The sequence below is a fragment of the Macrosteles quadrilineatus genome, unplaced genomic scaffold (assembly GCF_028750875.1).
Source record: "Macrosteles quadrilineatus isolate MER2022 unplaced genomic scaffold, UCM_ALF_1.0 Scaffold_2__2_contigs__length_208266976, whole genome shotgun sequence".
In the NCBI taxonomy this organism is placed as follows: domain Eukaryota; kingdom Metazoa; phylum Arthropoda; class Insecta; order Hemiptera; family Cicadellidae; genus Macrosteles; species Macrosteles quadrilineatus.
Genome location: NW_026542595.1, coordinates 208,203,230 through 208,215,566, shown reverse-complemented (window position 1 = coordinate 208,215,566; position 12,337 = coordinate 208,203,230). Strand labels below are relative to the sequence as shown.

The window sequence follows — 12,337 nt, the reverse complement described above, 5'->3', positions numbered from 1 at the left end:
ATATAAGTAGGCCTACTTGTCAAAGCGCCGTTTACAAACTGTTGTTCCAGAGTGAGATTAGCCACTGCCGTGAGACATTGTTTCGCCTGCCGCTTATTGTGCCAGTTTTATACTTCAATCTCAACGTATAATACATTTTCCTATCCGACAATTTTGTCGGTGTTAGGGATTGTAGTGTAGTGTTTAGGCTTGAGTTTAATTACATGGACTAATAACGATAATGAATTTAGTAGCATTGTGGATGGAACCTAACCTCAAAATTGTGCTTTGAGCCCCTTTTTGCGGTATTTTTTTATGGTCTATCTGTGTACTCCGCTTCTGCTTTTTCCCCTATTTGGCAATACTGATAGCCGGCTGGCAGTTTTGTTTACTGCTTCTATCTATTGAGTTTTTGTAAAACCACGTCCACAACGACTGGGACACAGTAAATGCTATAATATGCCTCTCCTATGGGATGAAACTACTGTAAATTCAAACATTTTTATACTCTTATTGCATTTTTTCACTCATCTACGCAGCTCATTAACTGACCACGCTCCCGGCAGCGGCTGACCATCACGCAACCGCAGCGAACTTGTTAATAGGTACAATGATTAATAACTTAACAAAAACTGTTTGAAACTAAATTTTAACATTTTGTAGGTAATCTAAACATTCAAATAAACAAACATTTAACAAGCATAATGAATCAGCTATGCAGATAAGAAAATAGGTAGGCCTAGTAACAATTTTAAAAAGTGCATGTTCCATCATAGACTCTTCTAACGCGCAGACTTGGAATACTGAAACAGCTGTTAGATTAAATAAAATAATTGAGCGTGTACGTACAATGTTTATGTTTACAAGTTTATCATTCCGTTTATTACCATAGCAATAGGCATGCTGGTGTGACGTTAGAAGAGGCTATTGCTCCATACAACTAACAAGTAGGCTACCCATGAAAGGCTGAGCCCTTATTATACTCTTACCTGTAATTGCATAGCCTCCCAGTCCAGCCAGTTGTCTACAGATGGTTCCGAGTTTTTAGGAGGAGGAAACAGAAGATAAGCTGCGGCATTTGTAGAGAATAGAACATCTCCAGGCGAAATTTCAAGGATGGGAAGTCGCTTGAGCCCATCTGTAAATAAATGACAAGACAATTAAAATGGATTCGCTTAAGTTAAGCTATGGTAACTTATTGTCTGATAACATAAGTTAATTAACTTAATCCGCTCCAGTTTTGTATCTTTGCCAAAATTATTGGAAATATAGGCCTTATTTAAGATCCGTACTGTTTGATAAACACTCAACTACTTAGGGTAAGTTGGCTAAGCAGTTTATAGGCCTAGAACTCATCTGTATAACTTAGCCGACTGGGCGCTCATCTGATTGGAGCATAGGTGATTCCTTTACATGTATCGGACAACAATGCTCCATGGACACTGTTTTAACTTAGCGTAAATTCTAAATAACTAAGTTAAGGAGGTTCAGAAAGTACCTCAGCACCCCCTTATCATGGGTTGTGGGGGGTTTAATTTGACTGAAGATGAGAACATAACTTTTGTAAAACATTCCACTAAGAACTCGACTGGTAACCCCATTTAGCCTAAAATGACTTGACCTAACCTCTAACTTTACTAAACACTTACTTAGCCTCAAGCCATAAGTCAGGACTGCAGTTGCAATCTGCAAACAAAATGGCTGAAATATTCAGTAGGCCTATATTAGACTTGAAATTTCTACATAAATTTGCTTGGATTAAGCCAAAGTTACCTGAAGCTGGTTTATCTGTAATCACAAGTTCCAAGTTCATTTCAGCATATTCGCCGGCTATCAGTATTTTTAACGCAGCTGAATTGTCACTATTTGTTATTACTTTCATGATGAGATTTTCTTTCCGGTTCAAGTTTATTGAAACCGACCCTAATTATTTAAATGTGTGTGTATAAATGTTAGCAAGATTGTATTTGTATAACCTTAACCTCAACAAATATTAACTAACATTTAAACGTGGACGTTTTGACAGGAGGAATGACAGGCAGCGGGGCAGCAGGCAGCAGAAAGCTAAGTAAAGTGAGAGTAAGAAAAATGCATTGTTATGACGCAATACATAGAGTATTAGCATTGACTTTAAGGGTACTTACTCAGGGGAGGTATAGAAGAGGCTACGATGACAGCTGAGGGCTTCTTATTAGCTGAGGGAACGCCATTACCGTAACAAAACGTTCGGTAGCCATCGGCCTCGGTTGTCTAATGGTTAGCGTGCCGGGCTGGTATACTGTAGGTCCCGGGTTCGAATCCCGCTAGTAGCATTAACTTTTTGACCAAGATTTTTTTATTATCAGCAAGTTTGGTTGGTTTGGTTTGGTTATTACAGTTTAATTTTATTATTAAGTCATTATAAAATTTTAATTGAGCAATTTCTAGTTTTATTTAATAAACAGAATTATTTTTCCGATTACTAAACTTTTGTTATATTTATCAGCAAGTTTGGTTAGTTCGGTTAGGTTATGATAGTTTAATTTTATAATTAAAAATAGTAAAATTGAATTTGAGGCATTTATAATTTTATTTTATAAACAGAACTATTTTTGCGATTAGTAAACGTTTATTGCCAAAGTGATCTCTACTACAGCGCTGTTCACGGAGGAATTTTGAACTAAATGCCTCATTTGTACCTCCCCTAAGTCAGACCCGACTTTAAGAGTCAATGGTATTAGCATTTACTTTACAGGGTGTTTTTTAGCGAATTTCCCATATAGGGAATAAGCTATTACCGTAGGTCTCATGGTAAGACCTGGACTCGGGACCGATTTACTTTTTCATTTTGATGTCCACAGAGGCCAAAAACACCATCCGTTCAAATTCATATATATATATATATATATATTTATATATTTACATATTTATATATTTATATATATATATGTGTGTCCGTCAGCACGATAACTCGAACAAAAATTATCCGATTTTGATGAAATTTGGTATAAACGTGTAAACCTACATTTATTTGAACGAGTTCGCGAACCAGCATGATCGGACCATGGGAACAGGGGTTTATGGGGGGTTTTATGGGGTAAAAATGGGTTTTTCCCATTTTTGACCCTAAAAACAAAAAATTTGGGAATTTTTTTCCCAACCATTTTGTAGAGCTTAAAAAAGTAAATAATTTAGTATATTGAAGCATTGTTGTATGCCTAATGGTTACGGAGAAAATTCAAAAAAGTGCAAATTTAAAATTCCCATGTTATTCTTATGGAGAAAATGAAAACTGTTGTGGTTTACTTGTTTATGGATATATATTGATAAAATTTGGCAAATTTATTTATTTCATCCCATACTATTGACTTATGGTCGAAAAACGCTTTTTACCTTCCCTGTAGCAGAAAACCTAAGCACTCGTTAAATCTAATGTTATTTAAATTGAGAATAAATATGTCTTATATATGGAAATATTTGAGTAAAAATGTAATCAGACAAGTTGAAATTCGCTTAGTCTGCAGGTTTGCTGCGGCGGGGGTATTAAGTGTGCCACCATTGGGATCTCAGTAACTAATGATTTTACAGCAAACTTTAAATGGGGAACATTCCCTTGTTTTTAAAGAGGTTCAAAAATAATTAAATGAAATTTTTGTAAATGGCCGCCATTTTCCAAAATGGTGGTCAACTTTGAAATTTCTTATGGAATATTTTATCATGTTTTCGGATAGAACATGCAATTTAAAAACTTTTTTATTCTTGACATTTTTTCGATAAACCCACTCGTTTAGGAGTTACAGCCTATGGAAAAATGACTTCCGGTGTACATTTTACATCATGTATAGCTCCTAAACAATTAGGTTTATAGCGAAAAAGCGAAGAGTAAATAAGTCAAATAAGTCTTAAAATTGCATCCACATTCCAAAAAGATCATAAAATTCGTTAAAAAATATTATTTCTATTATTTCAAAAATGGCGGCCATTTTCCAAAATGGTGGCAAACTTGAAAAGTGGAAAACTATGTATTTTATGGTACCATAGCTTATGAGATGGTGTCACACATAATGGTTTAGACAAAGTAGTCAAACTATTAATTTCGATATGACTATAATCATAACTAGCGCTATAATTAGTTATAATTAGTTTATAATCTTTAATAAATGTTTCGGGCAAATTCATCAGTCAAAATTTCTTAATTGGAAAATAAAAATTAGCTGTAGGTGGTATAGAGTATAGTATAAAAAAATCATGATCTATCAGTTATCCAATTCAATATAGCCAAAATATGTAATTTATTTGCCTTTGCCTTGTTGCCTAGCAACTGAAAGAGTTTTCAGTATTGGGTATGTAAACGTAAACAAAGATGTGTCAACTGTCAAACTATCCTAAGGTCTAGTGTCCAGTCCAGTGATGTTTTATTAGGATATTTGATGGTTAAAACGAAAATATTGGTGAAAATTAAACATTATTGTTGATATTGTAAATCGGTATCATATTCACTTGGGATAGGTTAATCATTGAAAGTGAAAACTTGTGAAACATAAATGTTTAATGACAATCTAGGCCTAAACAGAAATATATATTTTTAGGTTTACATTTACAATAAGTTTGTTTTGTTTTTTAAAATCTTAGTTCCAACTTTTGTTTAATAGTTTTTATTAAATATCATTTTTATTTTTGGTTCGCGATTAAAGCCAAGTTATAGATACATAAGTTACCGTAGCCTACATATTCAAATATCCAAAATGGGCCAATTCGATATTCAAGGCTAGATAGATTTATCATCATTATCAGTTCATAGTCTACCCAATTATTCACATGGATCCATTTTATGAAGCACTCAGTCTTTTCCGTAGGCAGAAATTTGAAGATTGCTGTACAAAATGTACAGAGCTTCTAGAACTCAACCCAAGAGACCAGGTAAGAGATAATTTGGAATCAAATTTATTAAGTAGCGATTATCATATTAGGCTAGTAAAGCTCAACACAGTGTGATGATTGATAAGACTTGATTTTGTCATTTTCTATTACAGGCTATTTGGGCATTGAAAATGAAGGCTTTGACCGCTCAGATCATGGTTGATGATATTGAAGCTGAGGAAGAAGGTATTGCTGAGACCGCTTTTGACATGGACACACTAGCTCAAGCTCCTCGACCTGGCACTTCACTGCGCACTGCTGCCAACCCCCAGACCACTGGACAGGGCTTTCGGTCAGGCAACTAACATCACATCTTATATATACCTTTTGTTACGGTAGACCTAACTTACTTTATATGGCACGTAGGACCAGGGTATAGGTATAGACATATAGACATAGACATATTTTATTCATGAATTGGGTACAAATTATACAATGCACATCTCAATCGTCAAATACATTAGCCTATATGGTCTAGTAGCATTGAAATCAAAACAAAAAATAATTAGTTAAATCTATTTTATTCTAAATATTTAAACAAATAGGTAAGTCAAATAAAAATGCCATGTGTTGAATGAGATCAGGCAGACAGGAATTCTTCGGTACCTGCTATAAAACTCACCTTCAACCAAATAATTTTTAGTAGTTTCCCAAAACCTCTATATAACCCAACCTTGAACTGCACTGCTTTACTTCTTCAGGAAGCTTATTAAAGAAAAATGGGCCCGAAAAATTTGCATTCCTTTCAGAAAGGGTCAGACGATGACATGGAGTACGAAGATCTTCTCCATGACTAGTGGGGTATCTATGACATTGACCAACCGATGGAATATCCTTCAGATGATTTACTGCAGACATTATTGCTCTGTAGATGAATATAGAAGGCAAAGTTAAAATGTTGTTCTCCCGGAAGACTCCTCTAGGCATGAATGGAGTGGTGGTAAGCAATTGAGGATACACGCTGCCCTTTTTTGTACGGTAAAGACCTTATCAGCATGGGAAGAACCACCCCAGACTTCAATACCATAAGTCATGACTGAGAAAAAACAACCATAGTAGACTGCAACTAACATTTCCCAGTCAAGAAGAGGTTGCAACGTCCTAAGTGCATGGCAGATGCGGTTCAACTTCCAACAAAGCTGTGATACATGATTGGACCATGACAACATTTTATCCACAGTTATACCTAAAACTTTCACAATAGAGCACTCTTCTGTCTCAAACTTATTCAACGAGACGGATTCAGGGATCTTCAGGGATATAGGTTATATATTCAGTTCATGTACTTTCAAGAAGTATATGAACCCAACAGTATTGAGTAATCCAACAGTAATTGAGTCTTGTGTACCATACCCTCATTCAATATTAGGTATACCCTATTTTTAACATTCATCGGTAATACACCGGCTATAAGATTGAATTTTGGAATATTCTGAATATAATCTTTGAAGGAAAAACAATGATTTTTTTTAATAGGCCCCGAGGAGAGACAGGTCGGCCAGTGAGTGGAGTCGTCCGGCCAAACACTCAGAGTGGTCGAGCTACCAGTTTAGAAGCTGCGTTGAGAACCCCTCGTACCGCTCGGTCTGCGCGGCCATCCACTTCACAAAACGCTCGAACTGTCCGGCTTGGCACTGCCTCCATGATGAGTCAGCCAGATGGTCCTTTTATTCAGGTGATAATTTTGTTCCTTCAACAGAATTTTATTTTCAATACATTTTCTTTTACAATTAACGTCTTTATGGTTTACAGGTCGCTAGACTTAATCTGCCAAAGTATGCTGCCGACGAAAAGCTAGCCAAACCTCTGTTTCAATACATTTTCTATCATGAAAATGATGTCCGCAACGTAAGTTATGCTCAAAATTCAAATTCCATTTAACTCACAAATTACTTTCGATTTTCTAATGAAATCTGATACTGTACTGATGGCCCTTACCCAATTCTTTATTCCCTAGGCTTTGGACCTAGCTGTTGAAGCCACCAAAGCAGCTCAGTTCAAGGACTGGTGGTGGAAAGTACAGTTAGCTAAATGTTATTTTCTGCTCGGACTCTTGCGAGATTCAGAACAGCAACTTCGTTCTGCCCTTAAACAACAACCTACGATTGAAGGGTGAGCGCTGCAATCAATTTATTCTTTAAGGCACTGTATACTAGATGAGGAATCTATATAACTTTGGTTCTACAATGTCCTCCCTACTTAAAATTTACTCTTTCTATATAAAAAAGTTTTTATTGATCATGCATTACTCTTACTCCCATTCCTGTCAAAAAGGAGTTTGTTCTTTCAAAAGCCATCATAGTTTCCTCAGTAGCCTATATTTTTTTCATAGAAATTCAAACATTTTAGTTTGAACACATTTGGTTATTCTCACGGTAGGAAATATTGTCGACAGATATATTCTTACAATTTTTCAAAAAGTATGGTGCAGTATTGTTCCGACTGATTGCAGATTCCTGCGCATCGCAAGAGTTTACATCCGTTTAGACCAGCCTCTCAGCGCAGTAGATATTTGTCGATCTGGTTTGGAAATATTTCCCAATGAGGTCACGTTGATGACGGAAATTGCAAGGTAAGCAATTTTAATGTAGAGTTGCCAAGTAGGCAAGTGAGTGTAGTCTAACATTGACGAATCTAAAACGGTTACACATGAGAATCATTGTTTGTATCACATGAACTTAGGACTGATTCGCCCACGAGTTTTGAAATAAATTACAGAGAACTAACTGAATTTTGAAAACGTTCATAAGTTATTTTACTTCCTAGAGTCCTAGAGGGTCTCAACAATATTCCAGCTTCAGTGAAGTACTACAAGGAGATTCTTCAAAAAGATGCCACTAACATAGAAGCAATTGCTTGCATCGCAGTGAACCACTTTTATGGCGACCAACCCGAAGTTGCCCTGAGATTTTACAGGTAACATAGTCAGCTCAGCTATGTAGGATATGATTTAGCAACCATTTTTCAAACCAAAGAAAACAATGCCAATGCAACCACAATAGTTTTTAAATACCAAAAAATTTATTAAACCTAAGTCTGGATTAAATATTTTAAATATTAAGTGATATACAGGGTGTCCCGGAACTCTCTACCAACATTTTAGGGCATTGTTCCTGGGTAAGAAACATATCTAAATATCATATTTAAATTGTCCGGAAATCCTTAGTTACTCAGATAGCCGCCATTTTGTTTTTTTCACTTATTAATTTTTTTCTGAAAATTGGTTAAACATACGAAGTTGAAACTTTGCACAAACATTTATGACAACTAGACAAAGCTACAAAAAAATTATGACGATTTTTCAAATTCATAAAACAAAATGGCGGCTGTTTAACATTTTGTTTGTTAAATTACTCGAAAACCGTTGATTTTACAAAAGTTTTATAAGATTAACATTTTAAGGCAATTTTATTACAAATCGATCGACACCTTAATCTTTAAGATCGGACGAGTATTAACTGAGATATGGCAGTTTTAGTTATACGTGACCGCTGGAGGTTAGTTGCAGCGCATGCTGAAAGCGGTCACGTATAACTTAAACTGCTTAAATATTTTCTAAAACTTATAACTTAAATATTTTTTCACCAAACATTTTCTTTTTTCATGCTCTTTCATTTGATATGTCACAAGGGGTACCTTAAGTGCTTTAAGTTTGATGACATTGTACAATGTGATTTTGGATAAGTCTAAGGAATATCAAAACAAGTTTGTACTTAAATGTTTAAGATTGAAAGAAAATTTGAAATCTTTCCTTTATAAAAGTCAAAACTTCAGATATAAGTCAGGTTCTAAAAATTTTAATTTATGATAACGCTAGAAATTTGGAGTTGCAAAAGCTATTTAGGTGAGTCAGTGGCTCAGTTGGTAGCGTCGCGGACTTCGGGCCCAAGGCAGTGGTGTCGTGGGTTCGGATCCTGGTCACTGCCACATACTTTTATTAGTACAGTTCACCTTTATACTGTACCGGCTCACTCCTTGCTTCGCTGGATTTGTTCCACGCACAGATCTGTAGTCTATGTGGACGGGCAAATGCAAGGTTAAAAGAGGCCACCAACCTAAATAATTTATTCCTCACTACAGCAAACTTACACCATTTCATAATATTCTTAGAGATAAGGTGTAAAATAATTAAATGCATCATGAAAGGAGATTTGTATGAGTGCAATTATAATGATACAGTAGTATGAAATAAATATTTTTAACGAGCTAACAGTAATAAATAACAACTATAATTTCTACTAACTATAAATTACATTTTAAAAGTTAATTGTTGGTATTTTCCAAAGTAAAAATAGCTCAAACACCCATCTTTTAGAGTGTGAATAGCAATTTTTTAAGGGATTCCTTGTTCTCCATCTGACAATTATAGGACTGGGGAGTTTTGGATACCGAAGTGGAATTCATCTATATAGACCAGCTGTAGGCTGTAGCCAGTTTTGAATTGAATATTGCAATAGAACCTGGTTGAATGAACCTTGTTCACTCTCACAGAGTGCACAGCTGTCAAATTTTGATTTTCTACCTTAATTTTTGGTACCGTACTGTAGTATATAAAGTAACATAAAGAAATCCATAGTTTACGTTTACAATAAGTTATCCTTTCAATGTGATTAGAAATTTGTACCAACAAAGAGAAATCAGTAAGTGACATCAATATACTGTCCGTGGATCAAATCCAATAGGTCAATTTTGTCAAATCTGGCTACAGCTAGGGACATAAGAATTGTATTTCTAGTTCTATCATTTATAGTCAAAGAACTTGACACATTTAACAGGCGATTTTTCATTTGTGTAACTACACAATTTCATTTCTGTCAGGAGGCTGCTTCAGATGGGTCTGTACAACACCGAGTTGTTCAACAATCTTGGTTTGTGTTGCTTCTACTCACAGCAGTATGATATGACTGTCAGCTGTTTTGAGCGAGCTCTCAGTCTCGCCATAGATGAAACGGCAGCAGACGTTTGGTACAATATTGCCAATATTGCAATTGTGAGTAACTTTTGTATTGGGACAGTATTTAAATTATTTTATTGTGTGACTATTTTCATGTGTGAGTTTTCTCACCTTTGGAATATACGATACAGTAATTTATATTTACTTCATTTGAATTTGGCAAGAATGTATTGGATATAGTTTGAGAGGATAGGAGCTCTTGGTTTGAGGGGTGGTTGGTAGTTTAACCTATCTATTCATTACTCCTCTTCCTACATATATATTTTATTTATTTGAGAAATATTAACCCTTTGAGGTCGAATTTTTCCCCCATTTTTCGCCAAGTACAGTTTGCCATTAGAGCAGTCGGGCAAATGGCGCCCGGCGACCTATACTCGCCATTCGACTAAAGAAATAAACTTTTTTTAGTTTTTTTATTTATGGTTTTTTTGTAGGTTGCCATTATTGAGCAGTCAGAAAAATGGCGGGCGGCGACCTATACTCGCCATTCGACCGCAAAGGGTTTAACAGCCTGAAATGCTTTAATGAATGCATGATACACCTTATACAATTAGGCTATGCCTGTTATTGAGTGATTAATTTCTGTTCTAAAAAACCCACCCAGAAGTATCAAAAGCTAAAATATTAAAATCTTAGCTTGGAAAAAAACACTTATCTAAACATATTATAGTCTGAAAGCTACTGTATTTTTTTATTTTTTTTTACTAAATATTGTCTATGCAAGATAACCGTTTTAGGCGTGAATGATGTTTTAATTATTTTAGTAACTTTATCAGCACTATACGAAGGAACTGGCTCATGAGAACTGCTGGCAACAAGGGCCATAGAATTATTTAGGTCATGAGCTTTACTCAAGCGACGTATCATAAAACTTTAGTAGCTGTGATTTCAAATTTGACTTTTAGGTTTAAGGTAAAAATTAACATACATCATGACTGTTGTACCAAGGCCTTGGGAGACTTGAAGCTGGCCTCTCAGTGTCTGCGACTAGTGTTGTCTGTTGACTCTAGTCACGCCCCCACCTACAACAACCTCGGTGTGTTGGAATACAGGCGGGGCAACACGTCCCAGGCGAGGGCTATGTTCCAGGCGGCAGGTGCTCTCGCCCCCTACCTCTACGAACCTTTCTACAATGGCGCTCTTATTGACAATGGGGTTTGTTACTTATATTGGTCTTATACTTATAATGTGCCTATTTTTAAGGATGTTAAACTCCGACTTTTGTATAGTCTAGGACCCTAACCAAGGTTTTGGGTTAGCCAGCTAACCCAAGTTGAAACCATAACAGGTTAGGTTTACTACACTGTTGTATTTGGTGGTAAACAAGTCTAGAGGAGAATGAGAGTTGTTTATTCAGTTAATGAGTTAAAGAAATCTTTTACAGAGTGAGACAGTCTAATAACTCCCCGGCGACATCTCATCACAAACTATAGTCTAGTCCAGCTTAGTATATTCATATTGTAGATTTATTCTAAAGCCCGTAAGCCATAAATTGCGGTGTGAGTGATATAAGCTGACAACTGAAATTTAAAACAAAACTCATTGTGGCGTGTGAACTAGACCAACCAAGTAAACAAGCCTGAGCAATTGATATTTGACGTCTGCAGAATAAAATAGGTCAGCCGAGAAAATAAAAATCACAAAATACTAGTGGGGAGCTAGTCTATGAGCTTTCAGCAAATAATTTTTCTGATAATTAACTGTTGTTTCAAGATTAATTGTAGAAATTTTAAACCTCAAATCGATTAAAGTACGCTACATCACTTTGGTGTGAGCAATGCATAACCAACCATATTCACAATCTCAATCTGTGGTGAAATTGTTATATCAATATACCATTTTTAAGACAGTCACTATTAAAGCTAAGTTTTAACCATAGATAAAACAAACATATATTTCCATGGTAGATTTGTTATCCTTATGGTTCTAATCATAAATAATACCTCATCTCCTAGTTATATAACAGTAAAGCACAAATCATAAAATCAACCCAAAACAAGCTTCTTATTTTACAATGGGATAAGACGTCTGCTGTGCTTATGAGTTGGCGAGTCTATGATTAAACCTTTGTATTTGGTATTTGCAGGTTGGTGACCTCCAATCCAGTTATGTGGCTGTGCAGAAAGCACTTCAGGCTTACCCAGGTCACAAAAGTTCAGCTGACTTGCTCAATGACCTAAAGAAGCATTTTAACAACATCTAAACTAGATGTAGTAGCTCTAGATGCCGTTGGCCATCTGTAAATATGAGGCTTGTTCGTTGATTGAGATCACGAACAAGCTCTTGTGGCTAAGCAAGCTATTTCAAATCTGAGATCAGCTCCGTGGTTTTTTCACTTCATCCACTACTATTCCAGCTGATTCCCACCCCTCTACAAGTTTCGTTAGAGGAGCCGAAAACTATATGACATAAAAAACTAACTGCCAAGTATGAATAAAGTTCTGTGATAGGATATCTTAGCTTCAAACACCTTTTAAGTCCATTACTAAATTGGAAAGTATTTTG

At 35.7% G+C, this 12,337-nt stretch overlaps 2 protein-coding genes across 2 annotated transcripts in view; one reads left to right on the top strand and one right to left on the bottom strand.

Moving 5' to 3' along the window:
• The window catches only part of LOC128985686 (methionine--tRNA ligase, cytoplasmic-like), a 51,788-nt gene extending 49,794 nt beyond the window's left edge, over positions 1 to 1,994 (bottom strand). The window contains exons 1-2 of the mRNA XM_054405459.1: positions 1,753 to 1,994; positions 969 to 1,117 (exon numbers count right to left, since the gene is read on the bottom strand). Of these exons, the coding sequence (XP_054261434.1) occupies positions 969 to 1,117; positions 1,753 to 1,861 (258 nt within the window). The 5' untranslated portion in view covers positions 1,862 to 1,994. The remainder of the gene's footprint in view (positions 1 to 968; positions 1,118 to 1,752) is intronic.
• Positions 1,995 to 4,425: 2,431 nt separating this feature from the next.
• Positions 4,426 to 12,241, top strand: LOC128987496 (tetratricopeptide repeat protein 8-like). The gene is made up of 10 exons (XM_054408372.1): positions 4,426 to 4,878; positions 4,992 to 5,170; positions 6,355 to 6,553; positions 6,631 to 6,726; positions 6,836 to 6,990; positions 7,331 to 7,450; positions 7,645 to 7,794; positions 9,697 to 9,868; positions 10,781 to 10,987; positions 11,919 to 12,241. The coding sequence occupies exons 1-10, from the start codon at positions 4,777 to 4,779 to the stop codon at positions 12,033 to 12,035; spliced, it is 1,497 nt and encodes a 498-aa protein (XP_054264347.1). The 5' UTR covers positions 4,426 to 4,776; the 3' UTR covers positions 12,036 to 12,241.
• Positions 12,242 to 12,337: the final 96 nt, after the last annotated feature.